General features: G+C 34.4%; 3 protein-coding genes across 7 annotated transcripts; all 3 read right to left on the bottom strand.

Moving 5' to 3' along the window:
• Positions 1-2,696: 2,696 nt before the first annotated feature.
• LOC121248273 (acid beta-fructofuranosidase 1, vacuolar-like) lies at positions 2,697-8,742 on the bottom strand. Its single transcript, XM_041146679.1, has 7 exons — positions 8,205-8,742; positions 7,900-7,908; positions 4,632-5,488; positions 4,145-4,306; positions 3,824-4,047; positions 3,505-3,592; positions 2,697-3,186 (listed from the first exon to the last, which is right to left on the bottom strand). The coding sequence occupies exons 1-7, from the start codon at positions 8,626-8,628 to the stop codon at positions 2,983-2,985; spliced, it is 1,968 nt and encodes a 655-aa protein (XP_041002613.1). The 5' UTR covers positions 8,629-8,742; the 3' UTR covers positions 2,697-2,982.
• Positions 8,743-12,999: 4,257 nt separating this feature from the next.
• Positions 13,000-17,290, bottom strand: LOC121248334 (WD repeat-containing protein 55). The gene is made up of 12 exons (XM_041146780.1): positions 17,020-17,290; positions 16,818-16,905; positions 16,522-16,701; positions 16,287-16,329; positions 16,099-16,155; positions 15,340-15,416; positions 15,173-15,221; positions 15,042-15,088; positions 14,853-14,926; positions 14,442-14,497; positions 13,914-14,031; positions 13,000-13,326 (listed from the first exon to the last, which is right to left on the bottom strand). Exons 1-12 carry the CDS (start codon positions 17,210-17,212, stop codon positions 13,256-13,258), a joined length of 1,053 nt encoding a protein of 350 aa, XP_041002714.1. The 5' UTR covers positions 17,213-17,290; the 3' UTR covers positions 13,000-13,255.
• A 1,015-nt stretch (positions 17,291-18,305) lies between these two features.
• Positions 18,306-24,811, bottom strand: LOC121248317 (trehalose-phosphate phosphatase A). 5 transcript variants are annotated; one of them, XM_041146753.1, is made up of 16 exons: positions 24,656-24,811; positions 24,378-24,463; positions 23,668-23,838; positions 21,404-21,449; positions 21,257-21,312; positions 20,836-21,184; positions 20,556-20,696; positions 20,368-20,439; positions 20,100-20,225; positions 19,957-20,013; positions 19,753-19,854; positions 19,540-19,617; positions 19,355-19,424; positions 19,198-19,268; positions 19,025-19,117; positions 18,306-18,739 (listed from the first exon to the last, which is right to left on the bottom strand). In XM_041146753.1, exons 5-16 carry the CDS (start codon positions 21,289-21,291, stop codon positions 18,686-18,688), a joined length of 1,248 nt encoding a protein of 415 aa, XP_041002687.1. In that variant the 5' UTR covers positions 21,292-21,312; positions 21,404-21,449; positions 23,668-23,838; positions 24,378-24,463; positions 24,656-24,811; the 3' UTR covers positions 18,306-18,685. The 5 variants fall into 5 exon arrangements, with proteins under 5 accessions (XP_041002687.1, XP_041002686.1, XP_041002688.1 ...); XM_041146752.1 differs by having other exon boundaries at positions 24,389-24,463; XM_041146754.1 differs by lacking the exon at positions 23,668-23,838.
• Positions 24,812-25,395: the final 584 nt, after the last annotated feature.

The raw sequence follows: 25,395 nt of genomic DNA, 5'->3' as shown, positions 1-25,395 counted from the left end.
ATGGCAGCGCTGAACCAGTTAGTGGTTTATAATATGGGGCCCTAGGAAATTTCCATTTCAGCCACTAATCTTCAGTGGCTGACTTACAGACAGACAGAATTACCTTGAGAGAGAGAGAGATTATAAATATTGGATAATGTGATGAAAAAGTTGCCAAAGAGCCAATGGCAAGGCTGCAAGGGGCAGTGCTTTGGGACACTAAAAAGTTGAAACACAGGTTGACCATTTGATCAATTCAAGGAATATGGTATTTAGTACTTGAAGAACACTAATTAATAATGCCATGAAATACCTAGTTTTTTTTTTTTTTTTTTTTACCCATACATGCACCAAATACAGATGTGCCAAGTCACGTTAATCTAGCTAAAAGTAAAATACCTTCTCTAATATTAACATGAATTGTACGCATTATAGTACTTTAAAACAATCGAAGATAAGTTGTCTCGTGCTGGTTTTAAAACGTGGGAGCAACCACATCTGCACTAACTTGCACATGGAGGGTTAAGGTCAAGAAGTACTCGAAATCTCAAATGAAGTCAAAGACAAGCCCACCTCGTATAGATTATTAGCTCAGAGTCGGCCAGAAAAGCGAATATCATGTATTGGCCGGATTATAATGATCATAGACATTAATTTATTTGCTTATTTTTTGAATGAATTCCGGTCCTTGTTTGCAGGGTTCAGCATCATTGTTCTCTATTCCTATCACAGTACATGTCGATCTCTTACGCTTTATTATAATTTTAATATATATGAATCTGCATGTAAGTACATGCTGTTCTAATTAGTTTGTTCATGAAATGCTTAGAAAATACAGAACATTTCAAAAAACAAAGGTGATAAATGAACTCCGAATTTTTCGAGATTTTAAACCTTAATTTCTCTTCAACGTTTAAGGAATCACCAAGCATTCATGTACTAATGGACCAATGGTTATGCAGTATTCTGAAACTTTTGTTAATTGATCTAGATCTGCGCGCTCTCCTCTTACTATCATGTGCCATTGATATTCATGAATTTTTTAAAAAAAAAAATAATATATCATTTTGTTTTCCTGACAGAGACTAAGGTTTAAGGAAAGTTCTCTGATCTGTCTGTTGCTTGCTGCCTTGTCATCATCGAAAGGACGGTCAAATATTAAAGTACGTGCATAAAGGGACGTGGAATAGTAAACTTTTTGCAGGCCTCAGGAATAAAAAATGGTACAAGGAGTTATGGGGAAGATAAATAAATAAAAAGAGTAATAAAAAACGAAAAAGAAAAAGCAAAAAATATTTATTAAGAATTTAAAAAGGGGGTTTTCATGCAGAATCCCTGGAGATATGTTTTCATATTTGGAGCGTTGCTTTGGCCATAAATTTAGCAGCGATTGGTTTCATCGATCCTGCCAAAGAGAGGCCGGAGGCATAGTAGAAACAGTCAAATCTGTTTAGGAACTTCGAGTTTTCGAAAACGGTCGGATGCCCTCTTCACCGTTTCCAGGTCATGTATGACCGACTATAATTTGAAAATTGGAAAATGTTATTTTCACACATCATTTTGATACCTCATATTTTTTTTTATTTTTTTATTTAATAGTTAATGAAATAACTATTAATTAATGTATTGATATTTTTTAAAAATATTTTAAAATAATAAAAAATTTTAAAAAAATAAGAAGATAAATTTGTGCCAGGTATTAGGCCAGCAGTCAATGTTGGGTGATAGCCTAACACTACTCTTGAAAATTATGTTATAATTACCTTTGTGATGTGAAACTCTTGATTAGTCAATAAATATTTGAATTTATTTGCATCGTGATTAAATTTAGATTGGAATTGGCTAAAAAAAGTTGTAATTCTTTTCTTAAGACCAATTCTAATAATCTTTCTTATAAATTTTGTTATTTTCAGTCACATTTGTTAATACAATACAATCAAAATAATTTTATATATAGACCATTTAGATATAAATCAGTTAAAATATGCCACGTAGCAAGTATGACTAGGGAGAGAAGATTTTAATTTTATATTATATCTATTTCTTCAAATTATAGAAAATATTTGGGCTAGAAAATCGTAATCTCAATCAATCCATTGAGTAGACATTAGCATGAGTGAAAGTTCGTGCCTAATTAACATGTACTGGTTTGGAGAAAGATCTTGATCTTTTTTTATAGGCATTTCCAACACATATATAATTACCCACTACTTAAATCTCTCGTGCATAGGGATTGCAGCGCAATGCATTGAAAGGAGACTCGGAATGTTTTGGTTAGCATCGACCGTTTCTGATGGGAACATAATGGGCCTTGCAGATGGGCTGAGTTCTCTTATCTATGCCCGGAACAACATGAAAGACTCCTCCTAAAGTTGAGGCCCAAAAAATGACGCCAACGAAGCCTCGAAGGCTCACACTTGATCTGCTTGCCTTGGCCCAATCAACCAAGAAAACAAAAAACAGTCTTTTAGTATTATGGCATCTGAATTGATTCACGTTTAATGCCATGATTAATTGGGAAGATGAGAGAAAAACTTTATTTATGAGATGAAATTGATTGTTTTGTTGTCTCCCTGAAAATGATTTGGCATCAACCACAATCCCAGGTTGATGAGAACGAAGGAATAAAAAATAGGAAGAAGAAGAAGAAGCAGCAGCAAGGGAAGAGAAACATCAGGAAAAGAAGAGCAAGGAGGAGCAAGATCGAAAGTAGGCAATTTGCAAATAATCTCAGATTGTCTATTACTGAACAGAAAACGTGCTTTAACAGGAAGTTTGCCTCTTTTGAACTAATTCTGATAGTAAAACAAAACTAATCAAGAATTAACTTGGTCTTACAAAACAAAAATGAGCTGGGAAACATACTGCATTAGCATTAGATAACCCAACCATAAAAATAAATAAATAAATAAAATTACAAAAGACATATTTGGGAGCAAGAGGGAAACTTAATACAATAGGCTCCGGGCGGGGGCGGGGCCCGGGGGTGGGGCTGCAAAGACTTCAATGCATCTGATCCAAGGGGAAAGGGTGAATAAAAGCATAATTCAGCTGCCATATCTTAAGCGTGGCCTTGACATTCACTCCAGTTGCATTGTTGAACAAAAATAATCTAGCTGCTCCGTAAATTGCTTCTGTTGGATAAAGACGAGATGTGATCACTCTCCTCCCTCCTTGAGCAAAGCTTTCCACAATTGAATGGTCAACCTGATTTAGCATCAAGGATACGAAGGAAGTATGAGATCTGTGTTCTATAATTTCATCGTGGCATTCCTAATTTTCTATAATAATGTTCCTGATGACAGTCTTTCTGGAACTTGGCTGCTAAATACATGAATCCAACGTATTTCATTCCCGGAGAACTGGATCTGTTTTATGTGTTCTCTTGATGACCAAAAACAGATGCAAATTCAAAATTTTCCAAAGTGAATAATAATCTCAAGGCTCTTCAACACGAGTTTTCAAGCTTAGCATATAATAACAAAACATAAATTCAGCTTTAAGATGATAATGATTCTCGCTTACCAAAATTCTCATCGACAAAGTTTCACCGTCAAGCACCGGAACTGAACTTCCGTAAACTTGTTTGAAAACATCAGAAGCCTTTGAAGACCTGCATTAACCAACAGCTCAAATCACTTTCTTTCTTACAAGCTGCAGATTTACGAACAATTTCTGCAAGCGATTCCATACTAAACAGCGCATGTCCCCATTTATTATTTTCCATTTCAATTTGTCAGCAAGAATCATGTCTAACACATAGTTCCATTAAAGGAAATTAATATTGACTCTCTAATAGATATCAAGCAAGAAAGAAGCATGTCAGCAAAGAAAAGAACCATACCTTCTTTCATCCGCGCAGAAGTAAGTCTCAAGACTGCCATCACTTGAATTGGCAAGGCGGAAATATATAGGGGTTAGTTCAGAAAGTGTTTCATCAGCAATAACTAAAAGCCCAAATGGCCCGAAACTGCTTCTGTCAGTGGCACCACTTCCACAAAGTCCATTGACTTCGTTCGTCTCCTCCAATCCTAATGATTCTATTTCAAACTCAACGAGAATGTCTAACTGTCAAGATTTTCAGCACAACTGCTAGTGAGCTGGAAGTTATCAACATACACGGACAATTATATACGAAAAAGTTGAATCAAAAAGCTAGACAAACCTGAGTGGCTGAGGCGATGTCTAGCTCCACAACCGATCCAGGTTTTACCACCACCCCATCAAAATCTGTGCTGTTCAGTCTCAGGCTCTCTAACTCTTCCACGGGCCATTGAAGAATATTGGTTCCAGTATTATTGTCATACAACACAGTTCTTGGAATGGTCTGTTGATTGCAGCAAGGAGTTATGTGTCTACTAATGGAACTTAACTATTATTCCAAATATACATACACATGCTATCAATGTAACAGCCCGATACATCAGGTAGCATACAACAAAAGTAATTATAATTTTCTTTAAAACTCATTGTATCTGGTATAAAAACTGATATCCATTTTTTAAAACAAAAAATAGATCGAATTAAAATTAAATAATAATAGAATCTATGCAAATTGAGACGAAAGTTTATTCTTTTAAATTAACATTAGAAACAATAATAATAGGAATTCTGTGAATTATAATATGGAAACCACGGAAGAAGAATTATACCTGAACAGACGCCCAACCCTTTGCCAGGTCGTCATTTTCAGTATCGGTTTCATTGATCCAACCCCATAGGATCCGCCTCTCCTTCACCGGGTCATAAAATGTCTTCGATGCATAGTACCTCCCATAGTCATATCGCAACCCGATACCCACATCCTGTTCCGGGTCATCGGGCACCCACGTATCGTTCTCTGCAAAGTAAGTTCCGAGTGCATAGTAATCCAACTTGGTATTATCCAAACTAGCCTTCAACACGTGCTTAACTCCCGGGCCGCCCGCCGACGTATCCAAACCTTTCGTCCCATTGATCGAGACCGGGTAAAAATCCACGCACTCCCACATGCCCGTACCGGGGACGGCATGCAACACAGTATCCAACAGCTCATAGTCGGTGAAGTTCGTGGTCGTGTACACAAGCGAAATGCCCGTCGTATTGACCTTGGACCCGATAGTGAGCCGCCACTTCCCGTCGGGTCCAAGCCAGGCGGTAGTCGGGTCTCGGAAATCTTTGGGGGCAATGCCGGTAGGGGGGACCAAGACTGGGTTACCGGAGTACTTGACCCAATCCAAGAGTAGAGGATCGGAAAGGTTGGCAGGGTAGGCAAGGTTTTGAACCTGGACGTAATTATCGGTGTCTCCGGTATAAAGCACAACGATCTGGCCGTCGGGAAGGATGGTGGCGGAGCCAGTCCAGACGCCGTTCCAATCGAACCAGCTGTCGGGAACCATGGCGATGGGGAGATAGAGCCAGTGGATGAGATCGGTGGAGACGGCGTGACCCCATGTGATGTTGCCCCACACAGCCGAATCCGGGTTGTATTGGTAAAATAGATGGTACCATCCCTTGTGATACAGGGGACCTGCACTCCCACACGCAACACAGCCATGTCAAGTCGGACCTTTGAACTTTCAATTCGTAAGCAAGGAAAATTATTTATACAATTTAAATGAGTTGAAATATTGATTTTTTTTTTTTTTTCTCAACAAGTTGAAATATTGAACTTAATTTGAGAAATATGAGATTTATTATTAAAAATTAATTTTTTTGTGATTATATTTATATATTTTGCAAACGAAATTTACGAGACTGGCATATCTTATTATCTAACGTTTTTTTATAAATAAAATAATAATAATTTATACAGTTTTATGATATAGAAGTACTTACATATATTAATATCCAGAATTATTCTATAAATTAAAAAAAATGATTTATTCAATCATACAATATATAAGTCCTTATGTAATTAAAAAAAATAGATAAATTTATGATAAAAATTAAAATATAATTGTAAATGTTGTGATATTAACCAAGGCACGTGATCCCACCGTCCATAATCCATATACACTACAAGAGCACAGGTGGACTCTCGTGACAGCCCAACAACCCACCAATCCCAACAGGTAGTAGACATTCACTCCTATTGGTCCACATAATCCAAAAGCGACACCCCTTCGTGCTTTCTGCCGGCTCTATGTACACATTTAGTAGTGACAGACTTACTATCTTATTATTAATTATTTATTATTTATATTTGATTTTAATTTTTTAATTTTTTTATTATTTTTTTAATTATTTTTTAACATCTTTAATTATTAAAAATAAATAAAAATATATATAATTTTACTAATAATTTCTTCTTTAATGGCCATTAAGTAAAATTAAAAATTAAAAAAAATAAATATAAAATAAATAGTAAATGATTATTAGGAGAGCAATAATCCTATCATTTTTTTTAGTGGATTATCTAATATAAATTACATTTTTTTATTTTAAATATTCTTTAAACATATTTAAAAAATAAAAATATATTAATATACTAATAGTTATTTTCTTAATTATCAAAACAAATTAAATATATAAAATGATTAAAATGAAGAATCATACTAACATTATTCTTTTTATAATTTTATAATGGAACCTTTTGAAATTATTTCGTGGTTCTTCATTGGTCACGGCAGTCCAAAGTCTATATTATATAAGTTGTGTGTACATGGCATTAATGGTGGCAAACTTATATCCATAACATACTATATTCTTTACAATAACAAATACTATCTCATCCCCGATCCATGCTCTCGCTCGCTGCATTAAGCAGTTCAGTTCAAATAATTCCAACCAACTCCTCCAACAGAAATTGGAACTTCTTCTAAAATAATTAAAAACAAAAATAAGAGACTGTACGATCAAGCAATCTCAGCCATCTATACTCCTTTTGCAATAAAATGATGTCAACTAATTGGACGGTCTGGATCATCCTACCATTCAAGCCAATAGGATCCAGTTTGATTGGATCAGAACTTGCCACGACAGATGCATGCAGTTTTAGCCAAGGAAATTGCTTCTCCCATAGACGGTGGTCACCCAATGCATTTTTTTTACTTAATTGTTAAGTAGTTATTTTAAAATGAATATATATTTTTTATTTTAAAAAATAAATATTTAAAAAATTTTAAAAAATGTTTAAAAAAAAAATTATCTATTTGTTGATGGTTTCGGTGGACTCCCTCTGTGGGAGTAGCACCGTCCTTTACCTGAATCCAACTTTTGTTTATGGTCTTTGCTTCAGCCTTTAAGTCCGGTCTAACTTTAAAGTGAATCTAAAATTTAAATATTTAATTTTTAAATTATTAAATTTATCTCAATTTAAAATCTTCTTACGTATAAAATTCACAATATTTTTTAATTTAAAATATCTTTATACATGAGACTTACAATTTTTTTCAATTTCTTATAAAAAATATTAAACTCATCTTAATATCTAAACATAATTTAAATTTAGTTTAGATGGGTCTCACATAACTTTCTCAATTACTCAACTCACTACTATTCATAAAGAACTCAACTCAACTAAACTCAGCGCAACATCTAAACGAAACCTAAAAAATACATCAAAGAGTATTTTATTACAGTATATACTTTTGAGAAATAATAATTGTAGTCGTGAGTAGACAAGTGCCGTACAATTATTTAAAAATAAATAAATAAGAGACCTACGTGAAAAAAAAAAATTAATTTATTTTTTAATAGTAAATCATATTCTTTTTTAAAATAATTATACGATACTTATACATTTCACGATTATATATAACATACTTAATATTACTGTGTCTGGTTAATGAAGAAGTTTATGTTTGCAATTAATTAAACAAAAATGAGTTGGGGGTGGGTGTAATTAAGTTTGTAGCTAATTAATGTAATTTTCTAAATGGAGAAGAGAAAGAACTCGAGAAGCAAGCAAACATAAAGTGCTTTTGTAAAGGCGCTTACCATCAGGATCTGAAGCAGAACCAACCGGATATATCCCCCACCAAATCAAATCGCAGAGGAAAATGACATCAGGAAATAGGATCAGTATCATAAACAATAAAAAATAGATTATTTGAAATCAAGGACAGAAATGAAGGACAGTTTAATCATAAACGTTCTAAATATTACCAACCCATTAATAGAGAATTAACAATGAATAGAAATAGATTAATGCACGTCCTTTGATATTTTGTTTGGAACTTTAGCTCAAGGAAGATGTTTTTTTTTTTTTTTTTTTTTTTTAAAAAAAACTTTAGTGTACCTACCATTCATCCAGTTCTTTTCGGGTTGAAAATGGAAGGCAGTTCTCTGCCAAGAAAACATAGCGTTTGTCCAGTTGTACGAAAGTTCATGGCCGGAAAATGACGGGTTGGATTTGGCGGACACGCCTTGTGCGACTCCCCTAGGCTCCGGTCCCGAAATGTTGGAAAAAGACGTAGCGTTGGACGTCAATGTAGGTGCCTCATCCTTTCCGGGTTTATCCAAGGGTTCTTCGCTTTGGTCAAGGATTAATGCGACCAATGCCAGGAGAAAAATGACGGAGGCAATGATCCCGGCGAAACCCTTTAAAGGTCTCCGGGGACTCGCTGGAGAGGAGTGGCCAGGTAAGGGAGCGTAAGCGGCATGTTCAAGATCAGAAGTAGTAGTACTGATTCTGGTGTGGGAAGGTATGGTACTACTACCGCCCATGTTATGCTGCTACTGGGGAGTAGAGTAGAAAGAGGACGAGTGGGTAGGGAAAAGAAATGGGCCTTAAATAGAGAGAAAGGAAGTCAGGTGGGGAAAGATAAGGGGGTGGTACATTTGAAACACATTAATTTGCTTGGTAGATCTTACTTGGAGAAGGAGTACTAATTTTAGGAATTGGACATGGTGTGGTGTAAATTCGTGGTAATTTTCTCTTATTTTCTTCCTAGCTAGCTTTTTACCGGCCCAAGGGGCTTGAAGGTTTGCTGGACACGTTGGAGTGTAAATGGGTATATTGATTGGTTGTCCAATTTGACCATAGAGAGATTTAGAGCTAGATGAATATCAATCACGTGGGGTGCAGTGTAAGGAGAGAGGGGCAGACAGAAAGTTGTAGAACTCGCCGTTATTCTTGTGAACCATAATACTTTGGGATCCAATAATCTTAAATTAATCTGTTTATATAAACTCGTATAAAAAAGTGGGTCACATCTTATAAAAAGGGTAAAAAAAATTATTTTTTATTAATGAGATCTACTTTTTGATAAGAAATTTGTATGAAACTTGTCTATTTAAGACTTATACCTGACCTTACTTAATTTTCTTTACATGTATTTTTTTTATGGCTTGTGCATACACTGTTTGGTAATCTTGGCCTTTAAACAGTGCATTAAAAAACCTAATGGAAAGTATTAATTGTCGTTTAAATTGGCTCACAAGACTTGTAGTTGTAGTGAATGTTCTACCTTCTAGTCAAAATATTCAGATCATGAATCAACAGAAAAGTTTGGGTGCAATTAGTCTAAAATTATAAAGAAAAGTCCTATGGATGACCGAAAGTACTTCGATCCAATAATAAGTTATATTGGTAGTTGTGCATGTTCATTATACATCGAAATTATTTTTTAAAATATGAATACAAAAGAATATCTTAAAAAAAAAATTCTTGCCTTGCCTGTTTTGTTCAAACGTTTTACATCGATATTGAATCCTCATTTTCACAGAATATTTTGTACAATTAGGACTTGGGGATCGAAGACGAATTTGGCTGCTATTCTCTAATTTTTAATTTTACTTGTCTTTTTATTGTCCACAAATTATAATAAATTGGGTTTCGTACGCCTGCCTTGAAAAATACAATAAATAATACGTCAAGGAGCTGTAGCAATTCTTAGCAAAGACGTGTAGAAAGGTCGATCGGTTCTTCGTGTGGTCCACTCATTCATAAATATTATTCAAAAAATATTAGTTGTTCCAAGCAAAATTCGTGACAATTCTTGTGTAATATGTGTCATGTATATATATAGCATTATCGTAGATTATAAAAGGAGTGAAAATGAAAAGTTGGCTACATCGATTGAGTCCAATTTTTAACTTGGAATTGGACTTGTACGTTAATGGGGATCTCATGGGAACATTTGTATATATGTGTCTTAATATATATTCACATAAAAAGGTCAAAAAATATAAATTTGTCACAGTCCATAAAGAAATCGTAAAAAAGAAAGGTTGTGTTTTAGCATATAGACAAGGATACTCGTCTTAGTAGTCTATTTCTATTGCATTTATTAGAGCCCGGACAACCACTAAATTATCAAGCTACTAATTCATTATACAAAATTTGTACGTATAGTTATTTTTGCTTACTCTTTATACACTTTATTAATGTGATTGACTGTTCACTTTTTTTAATATAAAATAATTATTTTGACCAATCACATCAGTAAAGTGCACAAAAAGTACACAAAAGTGATTATATATAGAATATTATATATCAAGAATTTAGAGCTTTCTTTTTTTCTTTCTCTCTTTTCTTTTTTCTAAGTAAACCTTTTGATAATTCATTTGAATAAGATTAAAGCCATAATCTGATTTCTTTTACTTTATAGTTAAAACGATTTTATTGAAATTAATAATAAAAAGAAGTTTATTTTCCATTAATATTATATATAGTTTCTAGTTGTCATGAAAAGAACTTGTCTCTCGAACATGTAATGTAAATTAAAAAAACAAATGGAGGAGATAAGATTTGATCTGTCTGTTCTTAATTATTGTGGAGTGTTCTTGCGTAAAAGTTACAACCATGTCGTGATCATGATCTGAAATGGTGATGGGGATCGAAAAGGTTCACGGCATCTTGTGAGCATACAATTTTGTTTTCTTTTTGTTTAATGGATCAGGGATCGAAATAATATTTTATTTTAATAAATTGTTGTAAATTACATAGCCATTGGTTCAAGTAAGATCCTTATAAAGGAGAAAAAAAAAAAAGAGAAATTATTTATTCAAAAGATGGAGTGTTTTTAGATTCATTTACCGATAAATAAAATAGAAATTAATCCCATGCATTCAATTCTTACAACTTGATCGAGTTAAGATCATGAAGTTACTTCCACGAAAAGAAAATCTATGACTGCCCGATTTATTAATCGGGAAATATATAAAAAGTCAACTTAAGATTATGTTTTATGCAGGTCAAATGCTTGGTGCTGTCCGGTTTGTATTCGTAATTCATCTTACTATTATTCATTATTATTCATCAATTTTAACTCACAAATTTCACTATTATTCACAATTCATCTTCAAATCTAAACATAATTATATATGTTTTAACTAACTAATTAGATATATAGATATAGGCTCCGTTTGAATGGTGAGATAAGATGAGATAATTTTAGAAGAAAATTAAAAGTTGAATAAAATATTGTTAGAATATTATTTTTTTAATATTATTATTGTTTTGTGATTTGAAAAAGTTAAATTATTTATTATATTTTTTGTGAATTTGAAAAAATTATAATGATGAGATAAGATCAGATGAAATTATTTTTGTTTTCAAACGGGAGCATAGAGTGATGCATACTCAGAAACAAACCTATGGCATATGAACTCATGTCCCGCTAAAATTACCAAGAATAAAGAAAGAAAGAGCATTTGAAAGGAGCTTTTTTTGTCTTATTTATCTATTGTCGCTAAAATTGAAGCGATGCTATTGAATGTGGGGCTCTGCTATTTTTCATCTGAAATTGTATTACTTTCAGTCACATTAATCAATTGACGTAACATGTTTTAAATTAAATGTGGCACGGTAACAAATAGGACGGACATAATAATGGATGTAAATCAAGTATTCATAGGTGAGGTAAGGGCAAAGATCCATGGTGGTGCTCGCCCAAAAATTCAAACAACTTCAAAAATTTGGGAAACCTGAAGGAAGAAGGAAGGAATGGTGGTTGTAATAAGACTGTTAGGATCTTGACATCTTCGAACCGACATAGATTTTGTTGGTTATTTGCCAAATACACCACATACATTCAAACAATTGCTGTCTTTTTTTTCTTTTTTTTTTCAAATCTCGATTTCTTCGATCTCTTGTCAGGTTCAAATGCACGGATCTAGCCTTCAGCAAATGCATGATATGCTTTTTTTTTTTTTTTTTTTGGAGCCCCAACTCCCAAATCGAGGTTGTTTGGGAGACACATATCATCTTGTTTTATAAACAAGATGCGTTAAACTCCAAAAAGTTATAAATATGGAATGAATCCACATCTAATTGACCTTTTCATAAAGTTACAACAAAACAAAAACAACTCAATAACATCCAAAACTCATTTGAGAAATTTAAGAGATGTGAATAAGGTAGAAGAAGGTTCATACCATAGGCACGACCAATTCTTTTTTATAAGCACTGTTATGTCTGGTCCCTTTTTATTTAGGCATGTAACAGAAATAGCCTTGTGCGTGGAAATGGTACAAAAATAAAATGAAAAAGGGATGGATGAGGGCAGGCCAAAAATGACATTGACAGATATCCGTCCTTGATATTGATTAGTTTCTTACCAAAAGCAGAAGACAACCATAAAGTTAGGCACACCCAATTAAGTCATTCTTCGATTCAAGAATTGGGAATTTTATTCCCAAAATTGTTCAAAATTTTGGTCCGGACATAAACCATCGCTCAAACTGTTTTGTTCGGTATTCACGTGGTAGACGAAGATGATCAAGAGTAGATAGATACCATGACTTGCAGGTATAATGAACGATATCTAAGACATTTAATTGATTAGGACCACAAAACATGGTTCGTGGATGAAAAAGACAACACATAAGAAGAAGACAATCTCATTGTCTGTACACGGCCAACAACAAAGAATATGGCCAGCCATTAAAATTGGAACGTTCCTTCCCTTGTCACTCAAGCCAATTAACTGCATGTGTACCACCCAGGCTCTGCATCTACACAATTATTTTTGGTTTCTAAGTTTCATCCCCTTTTTTGCTTGAAGAAAAAAGCTTGATCCCGTGCCGCCATCCGCCATCACTCAAATCTCAAATAAGTGTAATGCTTCTAAGAAAATATGGTACATCGAATCATAAGGAAGATCCTAATGCACTGTAGAATAGAGATCAAACTAAGTTCCCTCATCCCCAAATTATTACTATCAAGCACGGAGCCTTTGGTCAAGATGATGTCATTTAATATAAAAAAATATGCGCCAAAAGTAAATACTGCACTGCCTTCAGGATACTAAAGGCAGGCCGCATGATAAGATTCAGAAAGAAATATACTGCAAACAAAATTTTAGTCCAACTTTGAGATGAATCAGAAAAGATGTATGGCATCATCCACCTACAAATCGGCAAAAAAACTGGTTGAAGTGCTTAACTCGTTTCCTATGTTTGCACCTTTTCTCTTGGTACCTGAAAGATTGAAACCTTAAATAAGCTACACATATAGATAGATGGCCTCTGATAATACACATCGTGCTTGGGACAGAACCACTGTGCAATCCTATTAATAAAAAGTTTGATCCCAGATATTCCTTCCAAGCGGTAAATGCAAAAGAATTTACAAATAAAAAATGGAAGAAAGACAAGCAATTACAATTAAGAAATGATGACAAGCTTGATTATTGATCATCAGCATCAGTTAAAGTTCTTGAAACAAGTTAAGAAAAAGTTAAATACTGTTCAGATGCAATAAAAAAACACGATAACCGGAAATCCAAATTATATCACATACGTTGCTTATAATTACTATTGCACAACCAATTGCTAATGCTCAGTGAACAACCGTAGTAACATATTGCTTGTAAAGCTGTGACAAATGTATATGCACACGGTAAGTTGGTAAACAATGAAGCTTTAAACTGCTGCCCAGCCCCACACCTCTAAATAGTCATTTAAACATGGCTTAGTCTCATTTAACTAATTTCACATAAGGATCATCTAAACAAGTGTACAATAGATGTGCCACATCAGACTTTGCATGTAATCAGGAAATATACCTTTGTTTTTTCGAGGACTGGTTTCCACATCCATCTCATCGCTATCACTATCTTTCTCAGTAGCCTGACTTGTTGGAGTTTTTCCAGAAGTTTGCAATATATCATCCAAATCCCACAGCTGCATGAAGGAAATATGGAGTTGAGGTGATGGTTCATATTACAAAAGAGATACTGTAAAATTATTAAAATATATCCTCATAAATGTTAACAGCTGCAAGCATGCAATAAAATATGGTAAAGACAATTTGTCATCAACTTTATTGTGATCTAGAATAAATACAAAAACAACAAAGTTCGTAACACATTAAACCATGAGGGCAGATGCAAACCCATTCATCCACTGCACTTGAATAATTTAAAAATTAGACACATGAATCAAACACCATACGAGTTTCCAAACATGAAATATCTGGTGGAGTTAATACATTTTTCCTCGTCGCCTGAAGCATCTATACCACAATTGTATTTACCAATTGGATGTCTTACACCACATAATTGGATGTAAGAGAGAAAGAGAGAGTTCCACACCTTCAACATCTGATCATGTGCTATGCTGCCAAGAAACTTTCTATCGTGCGAAAAAGCTACAAGACCAAGCAAAACCAGTGGTCAAAAAATGTTGTATGTTGATCAGTGGCCATCAGTCCAGCATGATGGTAGCCAAGCTTAACAAGAGGATGCAGAGGACATCAATTACAACTTACAGAAAAGAATATGACTCATAATGGCGAAAGAATCACCAATTTACCTCAGTAGCACCAACAAAACTTACACTTAATAGGAATAGATGGACCACAATGAAATTGTGAGCAATAGAATGATGGACACTATTGGTGGGATCACTACCATGAACTATTAGGTGAAACCTCAGTATTGGCTAAAGAAACTGTAGCATATATCAGCCAAATCAATCTCTCAAGAGAAAAAAGTATATATTACCAAGCCGCTCCACAGGATATTCTGAGTGCTCAGCAATTGGTTGAATAATTCTGTTTGGTAATATGCCCACCAGGCTAAAGAAAAATGATAAGGATGTAAGCAATACAGAAAGCATAAATGCATTGAATTGTAACTATAAAAAACAGGTAGATGCGATATTTCCACCTATACTACTACATAACTTCTCACCTGATGAGTCCATTCTCAGATCCAGTAATGATCCTATCTTCATCAAGCTAACAAAATGAGTTTAAGTACTTAGTTTAGCTCGATAACTGGAAAGCAATCTGATGCTACAAATAGTTGTGGCACATGCTCACCTTCAACAATGCATCTATAGAGTTTGGAGAGAGATCAATAAAGCGATCACTGCAAATCAGAGTTACCCAACAAAAAAAAAAAATAGTGAATAGTTGAGAGTGATTTTTCCTATATCTAACAGATTGTGGTACACTTCCATTGATCAAATATCTTCAAAATAATGTACCTGCAATCCTTGAAACACCCCCACGAATACAGTAACAGAGTTCCAGCTTGCGACCCACATATGACTTTCCGACCATTCTAAGCATCATAAAAGAAAATTAAGATAAATCAATTTTAATGAAGTCAAACATATCAAACTATCTACCAAGCGTATGATTTAGCATAGTCAGGCATCGGATAATTTTTTCCTTTAAATCTCCGGCTAAAATCATCTGACTCATTGTTTCCTTTCCAAGTCATCCAGTTTCTAAAATATTTACTTTCCTCCTCTCTTTTACTTAAGAACATACTTGTGGAGGGCCCCACAAGCCAAAGGATTGGTGGTGGAAACTGAAGAAATAGCAAGGGGTGTGGAATTAATATCTGATGAATGCCATATGCTTATTCTCTCTTTCAATTCAACTTTTGTATGCAATTCTTTTCAATTATACGTACTTTCCAAAAATCATTTTAGAAAAAAAAAACAGAGAGATCATTCTCCCCTGGAGGTATTAACAAGGATTGGTTCAACCAGTGTCCATAGTCATGTGCACTGTGACTTCTTTGGTAAACTTATAGGGAACATGAGAAACCTTGCCCTTGGAAAACTAAGACGATAAGGAGTTAATTACACCATTTTGAAACAGGATAATATCGATCAAACATCCAAGGAGGAAACAATACAGACTATTTTGTATAAGCTGGCATACAGAACCATATCCTTGACGCAAATATAAGAATCAGAAGAATAAAGAACTTCAAAGATAGAAGAAAATGTTACCTTCATGATAACAACAGAGAGTAACTCTTCTTCAGAAAACTCAGACTGGGCTTGGACCTGTAGAATTATCCAAATTAAATAAAAAAATTATAAGAAAATAAATAAAACATTAGGCATTGAAAAACTTAAACTTGGGTGTTATCACATTTCTTAAAATAAGGGGACCGAAATAACAAAGGAAAACTTACTTTATTTCTTCGAAGACTGCAAACAGATAGAGTCCCATCTCCACTACACAATCCAAAAGAGCAAATATATATATATATATAAGTGAAGAGAATAATGTTTAAAAGGTTTGAAGTGCTCCAATACTCCAATGGGCAATGAGGAACTCATGCAGTATCGCACAAGGATATTGTTGGCAAGGGGAAAAAAAGAACAGAACAAGGAGATTGAAAAGATAGAGGGGAGTGATTGAGGTACCTTGTCGACAAGAGTTTAAAGGCGTCAGAAACAAAAGTCATATCAGAAACGTAATCGTGATGAGCATCAAAGGAGTTGCAGCAAGAACGCTGTCTGGTATCCCACACCTTTATGCACCCTTCATCATCACCCGATGCGATGGTCGTCTCGCTTATGTTTATCAATCTATTGATTGCATCACTATCACATAACAATAACACCCACAAATACATCGTTACATATGGTACAAAACATAAGGAGATCATTATTGACAAGAGTAAAGTGTCGGATAACAAAACAGGCAATATAATACCGACCCATGGGCATCTTCAAGACGAGCAATCGGTGATCCAGTCTCCACATCCGTAGCGAGAATTGACCGGTCCGGAGAGCACGTCGCAATAGCTAACACACACCCAAAAAGTCCCCTTTACACACATACACATATATGTATAGAAAAGAAACAGACCCGTGAAAGAAAAATGGAAAAACAAAAAAAAAAAAAAAAAAAACTTATACCACGCCCGCCGTCGATAAATCTAACAGCCCTGCAAGACTCGGTGTGCGCGCGAACTTCCAAAAGCCTTTGAGGCAAGGCATTAGCACCGTAACGGTAGAGGTGAAGGTCACCATTAATGAGTCCGGCGGAAACGAGTTCCGACGAGGGATGAAAATCTAAATCGAAGGCGAGCCTTCCCAAATTTATCTCCATTTATGATCTTGCTCACGAATACGAGGAGTCGGCCGTTCCAGCCTCTCCCGACAAAACCACCAGAGGTTTAAGGAGGACATCTAGGGCTCTTTCATTTGCTTATTGGGTTGGGCCGGGTTGCATTTGTTTGCCCGAGTCTGTTTATATTTGTTTTATGTTACTATTTTCCCATTTTTAGTAAGGAATTATTGGGTATCGATTGTCTGGATATCTGTCGCGACTCTTATTTAAGTTGAAATTATCCGACTTTAATAATAAAATGAAATTATTTGAGTTAATATATTTATAAAATTTTGAAAATAAAGAGGGAAAATATTTAATAAAAATATTATAAAGTTAAAATATTATTTATTTAATATTATTTATATTTAAAATTTTTAAAAAGTTGAATTTTTTTTTTTTTTTATATTTTGTTTGGAAGTTTAGAAAAATTGTAATGATTAGATTAAAAAGTTGAATATTTGAAATTGAAAATTGTTTTTATTTGTATTTGTGTTTGTGATATTTGGATATTGAGATAAGATGAAATAAAATGAGATAAGATATGGTGAATTGAGAGGATTTTACTATCCAAACTAAACATAAATGTTATCGAGATTTTTTAAAATAAATAAATAAATGTTATTGGACTAAAAATAATGGAAAAATCTTCTTGCAAGTGAGTTCGCGCACCAAACTGCACACTAATGCTGACATGTAAAACATTCATTTAATAAAACGATACGAATTGAAGATAAAAATAATTTTCATGAGACAAATGACCTTTTCTTCTCTTAAAATTTTTCTTTTATTATTTTTCTTTTCAATAAAAAAAATTATATCAGCATCAATACGCGATTTGGCGCATGTAGCTAGCAAGGCTCAAAAATAATTTGGTATAACGCTTCCCTACAGTTTCTGCTGTCTTAACGAAACAGGAACAATTTATTGTACACAACTTTTAAAATATGATATCATCTAATAATATGAGATTGCTTAATAAAATCTACAGCAAAAGGGGTGTTGTCATTAATTCTTGTATGCTTGAAATTGAGACCACGATATTCTTATGAACATACAAATATCTAAAATTAAAAGAATTAACAAATGACTAAAAAAATATTTATTTCTATTATACATAATATACCCCAAAAGGAGATGAGATGTACTCTGACCAAAACTGAGGGACTAATGAATGATTGATACACTTGTATATGATGATTTGAAGGCAACTTCAGTGCCAGTATCGGGAAGATAATCAGAGCAAGGAATATATACAATTTTTAAGACAAGAAGCTTTGAGCAGAAACATCTATGGCAGGCACAACCAATACTAGAAAGAAAACCCAAATATAAAGTCCCCCTGAAGAAACGAAAACTATGCTCCAAAACCTCTTCGTATATACTCTAGAAAGCTCAAAACATGTTGTTGTAGGCTGTCTTTACTGTATACGTATGTTAGAGTAATATCTTCTTTGCCATCCTATAAAATATTTATAGAGCACTTGATTTTTTCAATGTTACCAGTGAGTTGAGAAACTCCATGACCTGCAATAGCAGATAACACCCCCCCGTCAATTCTTGAAACAACAACAAACCCAAAATGTTCTTCTGAAAAGGGAGGTAATGTGATAAAAGTAGGAGCATCAATGCTGCAAGATCATGCATTAACCCATATTGATTACAAGAACAAGAGAGAGAACAAGAAAGAGGCAGTTTCCCCATAATTTAAACTTTATATAGAATATTCCAAAGATAATCTTGTTCTTCATATATATTGTTCATGCATCCCTGACTAGAAAGAAATTACTTCAGATAAAGGAAAATTTGTACCTCTGATGGGTCCCTCAGCGAGTAAACTGCACTGCTTTCCTTGGGTACAGAAGAGACTAAAATGCCGTAACCCCGATTGCCCTCTCTCAGAACCTATTACAAAGGTCAATTTAGTTGGTTAGATAATTCAAAAACTCACAAGAGAATTGACTGTATGGTAAGTTAGATATTACCTTAAATGCATCTTCATCAGTCCGGTCATCTCCAACATATATTGGGAGCACATCATCAGAGTGACCCAACCCTAAAACCATTTTCCATGGATAGAACGGACAGAATTAAAGATCTGTAAAGTACTAAACATTGTAACCAAAGCCAAAAAGAACTAACCAAGTGACTCAAGTAAAAATGTGACAGCTTTCCCCTTGTCCCAATTGATCACAGGACGGACCTCTAAAACCTAGAGATGAGGTAAATAGAACACGATTAGAGGAATAAAAATCAATATAGCATAAGCAGAATCTTCAGTAAAAAATAAACATATTGATCAGGCAGTATTTTGGTCTAAAGAATACCTTGCGACCATGAGTCAAACGAAGACGTGGGTAGTCTTTTAGAACATCATGGACACATTGGGCTACTACAGTCCAACTCTGGATATAAAAATTAAAATCAAGTGCCAAAAACAAAAGAGTAAATAAGTAAATTAAAAAGGACAACCCTCTTATCAGGCAAACAATAAAACTGAACAATATATTGAGGCTTGGCTGCTCAATAAAAAGCCATACCTTCTCATCTACATTACGGTAATGTACAGAGACGCAGAACTTATTATTCTCAACTTTTGCTCCTCTAATATCTTTGGTACATTCAACAAGGGATCTAAAAACCTGCTCAAACATTTAAAAAATGTCAGAAAGCTATGATTGAGTGAAAGATCGGAACTTGCACTTTCTACCACTCATACAATTGTAGAGATGACACTTGCGCACCTCATTGATCATAGATAAAAATTCACCAGCAGGCTGGAACAAATTAACTTCCTTGCCCTATAATCACAGTAGGACAAAACTCAATACATATATCTATTGAAGAGAAGAGAGATGTAAGATAAAGAAATTAATAAGGCCATTACCTGCTCATCCATTGATCTAATACAATTCGGATGGTCATCAGATATAGTTTCTCTAACAGGGCCAATGATGTCCATTCCATGACTACCCGCATAATAAAGTTCTGTTAGCCCTACAAACTCATACACCTGAATGAATAGAAGTGTAGGACGAGCAATTGTCAAATCAATGACCACCATTAGCCATCTGAATGTAAAATGTAAATAAACAGACAAATGTTAAGGTAGATGTATTCAAGATAAACTATACAAAAAGAATCCAACCAATTACCTTGTCACGGCTTCTTCCACTAATTATTGCTGTCGGGAAGTATTTTGCCACCTTTTTTACAGCAGCACGCATCTAAAAAGGTTACAGCGTGAAAATGACCAAATGATGGATGAGAAAGAAAGAAAGACAACCTTAAAATGAAAATTTTCACATGTTAAATATTTAAAAAATAAAATAAAAAATCTTACAGCCTCAGACATGAATGCACAGTCAGGATTATCTACAATTGGGGAAAGTGTCCCATCATAATCCAGAAACAATGCTATTCTCTTTCCTTTTGCGTGGTTTGCAATCTGCTCAAAAGATGCAATTGCTGATGGATACTTAGCCTGCGAAGTTATAATAGAAAGGTGCAGAGAACCGCATAAATATCTCGACCAGAAAATCTGGAAAGGGATACAATTAAAGGAAAAAAATGAAAAAAAAAAAAAAAAAAATGAGAACATTAGCCTAGGAAGGGCAAAATACCATCCAGGCATTGTACGCAACATCAGCATCAGATGATGAATACTCATCCTTGGTTAGCTTCTTGGGAGGAGGAGATGAAGACTTCATGGCATCCAGCCAGCAGCTAGTGCGGAAGTCATCAAGTATTCCGGTCTTCTTCCTTGGGATTATCAGGAGAAGGCCTGGAGAGAAAGCTGCTCGTTGAGGTGAATAAGGCAGCAGACTGGAATGAATGCCAAGTCTTGACTTATTTATCGAAACAGGATCGGTAAGAACAGGAGCAGCATGGGATGATTTCAGGTCCATCGGATCCAGATTTGTAGCACAACTTATAATGCAAAAACTATGTAGAATGTAACAGCCGAGTAATCTACAGAGATGCTAAGCAAAGATAAGTCTCAGATATATTCTTCACCCAACCCTCTTTTCAATAAAAAACCACCTCTTCAGTGCCTTCTTGTCGCAACCACTAGGCATCAAATGCAGAGCTCCTGAAATCTAATTATCATACAAAACATGTAAACTACAAAACAATGCGTATGCAACATCAGAAGATTGCTTGAATAAAACCAGAGTAAATTCCATGTACCTTATCATGTTCCTAGCGATCGAATGTTCAGGCAACAGACTGATATCTGAGAGAGAGAGAGAGAGAGAGAGAGAGTTGAGTAAAAGAATAATGACTTAGAATCAAGACCAAATCACCAGAAAAAATAATGTGATAACAGACCAGCTAAGAATTGTGGTATTCATGAAAATAAACAGCTTATAGACATTGATGCCAACGTGCATTACTTGTACCTACATAAAATTATATAAATTGACGCCTTACCTAACATATACTAGAAATCAAATCATCAAGAAAAGTTAAGAGATGGACCAGGAAAAGGAAAGGATTTTTTATTTTTTTTTATAAGTAAAGGAAAGAATTTAAGAGTAACCAGTGCTGCCAAATCCAAAAATCATGCGACAAGGATCCCAAAGATAATTTTAATGAGAATGGCAAAAGCATCACTATACAAATTTTTCCAGAAAAATTTGTGAACATCCAAAACAATCTATGTAAAAATTTGAATTAATGAAAGGGAAAAAAATCAGAAAATTTAAGCTTACATCTAGTGATAATGCTTAAAATGCATAATGAAATTAATAAAGTGAAAAAGGAAGAAAAAGCATATGTTTCCCCTTTACGCGTCCTCTCACACTCTATGCTCACTTTTATTGCTCATTCTTCTTTCAATTAAGCCAAATTCCACAGAAACGGGCTCAACACAAATGAAAGAAATTTCCTCTGTTTTTCAAAGCAGTTGAAGAAGAGTTTTGGCAGCTGCTAGAATTGGTTATAAACATAAAAAGAAATAGTGGCACTTGTTTTCGACTTTCCTTCAAATGTAACAGATTTAAATACCATCCTGATAAAACCAAATTCAAACCCAACCCTGGATTCCCATATCATCCCAATGGCCGAGCAACGTATAAAAGTTATCCAGAGCAAAAAACTATTAACTGAAGAATTGTAGAGAGCTGAAAACTGTGAATAGTGAGTCGTGACATCAAAAATTCCCATCAATGGGTTGGAAACATCCAAGTTGATCGCTAAGATGATGACGGTAGTGTTGATAATGAACCTTATAAAAAGAATGTATGCTAGGATGGAAAGCTTACTAAAACGATTGGTCGAACAATAAAGCAGAACATACTTAACCACAACATATATCATAAGTTTTAAAGTACTACTTAAATCGTAATTTATTTCAGAGCCAATTTTCAGAACAAAAATTTTATGTGCAGTTAGTTTTGCGTACTCTTGCATATTCTATTAATGTGATTGGCTGCGTTACTCTTTTTTAATATTAAATAATTATTTTAGTCAATCACATATTGAAGTGCGTAAATAGTAAGCAAAAGTAACTATATATATATATATATATATATATATATATAGAACTCTTTGCAGAAACTCAAGGTCAATGATAAAGGTGGTTGATTTCGTCATAAAGAATATCATAGCTAAAAGGAAAAAGAAGTTAAGCATGGAAATTAGAAAGGCAGCAACCAAAGCTGACTTGAACACGGATGTCTCCCTGAGGAAAGATTGTGTCGAACAGACAAATCTATGAACAACCTAAGCTATACAAGAAAATAAAAACTGAAATCCAAGTGGATATACAAATATATATCATGTTTTGTTTGGTTACACAATTGAGATGAGATAAAAATTAAAATTTGAATAAAGTATTATTAGAATATAACTTTTAATATTATTTTTGTTTTGAGATTTAAAAAAATTAAATTATTTATTATATTTTATGTAAAAATTTGAAAAAATTATAATAATTATATAAAATAAGATGAAATAACTTGGTAGTCTGCGATTATATACAAAGAAAAATGTAAATAGTGTACAGTGAGAGAAACCGGTTTATAGAACCGATATTTGGTACAGAAGCGTTGGCGCTCGGTGGTTGTGAACTTATGCATAATAAAAGGTTCTTCTGCCCCACATGGTAGAGAGGAAACAATACAATATCCAACCACACGTTATGGGCCTACAACCAAGTATGGGAATATCATTAAACATATGGACCCAGCAGCTAAAGATCCTGCAATGACATAAATGATAAAACACCATGGACCCTGCAATAGTTTTTTATTTTTATTTTTAATTCGGACATCACTATGCCTTTGTTACTATCCCCCATATCCACTGACCACCTAAAAGGACACAAATTTTCCGACTATTCAAAATATATTATTTTTCCAACCATGTATTATGATCGACCTTTATTGTCACTTTCATGGCATGCAGAATAATAGAAGATTTAAGGTCAAGATTTCCCCATGGAAAAGTACTACGTCAAATTCATGACTAAGGATTTATTTCCCTGTCTCGCTGTCCCTCTCTGCTTTTCTTTGGCTTAGAATAGTGTAAAGAAATTTCTTCCTTTTTTTTTTTTTTTGCTATCAACTTAAATGGACGTGATAGGAACGTCCATTAACGAACAGTGGTTTCCATAAATTAATCTGAAAAATCAAAGATGAAAACAAAGTTAAATATCACATCAACTTAATCAAAAACAGCCAAGAGGCAGACCAATTAGAATCAGTGTCGACAATATCGGAGGTGTGGTTTGGAAAAACTGAACAAACTGAATTAACCAATGTCGACAATCAGAGAAGAATATACATGTATACGTGCGTATGCGTATATATCAAAAGAATGAAAGGACGCAAACTCGAAATGGAACGAAAGCTTTAGAAAGAAAATAAAACGCAAATAGCTATCGCGTATAAAATTGATTTTAATAGAAAAAGGGAAACCAGTATAAAAGCACCAATTCATAAGCACCGAATATCTGAAATTGGGTCTAGTTCAAACTCGAATCGCATAGAATCCGAATACCAACAAGACTTTGACCCTACAAAAAAAAAAATAGAAACATTCGAAGGGTCTAACACAGACGCCCATTCGATTCAAAACCCAGCTTTTGCGAACCCAATTTCATACAGCAATGCGTGCGAAACTGAAAGAATCTTTAAAGAAATACAAAAAGAAGACGAACCACAAAATTACCCGACTTAAAGCTCCAATAAAGAATCCGAGAACGTGAACGGAATATTGGAGAATGCAGTTGTCTGCTCCAAAAACCTTCAGAAAACAACGCCCATATCAATAGAAAAAACAATACTGACCAAGATAAGAAATGCCCAATGTTTAACCAAAAAAAACTCCACCCGTTTGTTTTGGGAATTTTGCTTTCCTGCTTGAGAATTTTCTCGGGATGCAAAGTGGCAGATAAAGGACAGAGAGTAGAAAAACAAGAAAAGAGAGGAGAATCACCTGAAGAAGGAGCGAATAGGAAGGGATTCAGAGAAGGAGAATGAAGCTCAAATCGACGCCAAACCCAATTCAGAAGGAAGGAAAAAGAGCGAAGAAAAAATAACCTTCAAAAAGGCTCTGGTATATATAGGGACGAAACCGTGCTTTCTGAGAAACTCGCGGTTGGCTCGATTGGTAACAAGCCCCACGCTTCTCGAGGCGAGCATTGACCACGTTCGGTTTAACGCGCGTGGGGCATGGGTATCTTCTTCCCCGTAATATTTACTTATTTATTTATTTATCATTTTTATAATAAGAAAAACGGCCAAACTGAAGAGGGTCCCGCCAACAGATCTTGAAAAGAAAAGGGGAGGAGACGTGGCAATGGGAATCTATCGGCCAAAGCGCGTAAGGACACCTCTGATCGTGTCGGGGATGACGTGGCCACGTTGCGGGAGGGGCCCGCCACGTAAGTTGCTGGACGTGTGCGACTGTGTCGTCCTTTTCAACAACACAAGTGGATCTTTTCCGTCGTCTACTATTTCTTTTTCGCCGGATTGAGCTTAATGAGTGGCCGTCGATGAGCCTACGTTTTTATATAAATACCAAAAATTATTAGTCACCATGTCTCATTTTAATTTTTAATGACATTACGTTCTGATTAGTTGCTTTCAAGACAGAAAAATTATATTTAAAAATTTCACACACTATACTTTTTATTATTTTTAAAATTTTTTTATTTTATCAAATGTGGGATATAT

This window comes from Juglans microcarpa x Juglans regia, chromosome 2D (assembly GCF_004785595.1).
Source record: "Juglans microcarpa x Juglans regia isolate MS1-56 chromosome 2D, Jm3101_v1.0, whole genome shotgun sequence".
NCBI classification, from domain to species: Eukaryota; Viridiplantae; Streptophyta; class Magnoliopsida; order Fagales; family Juglandaceae; genus Juglans; species Juglans microcarpa x Juglans regia.
Note: the sequence above shows the minus strand (reverse complement) of the source record. Positions and strands in the feature narration are given on the sequence as shown.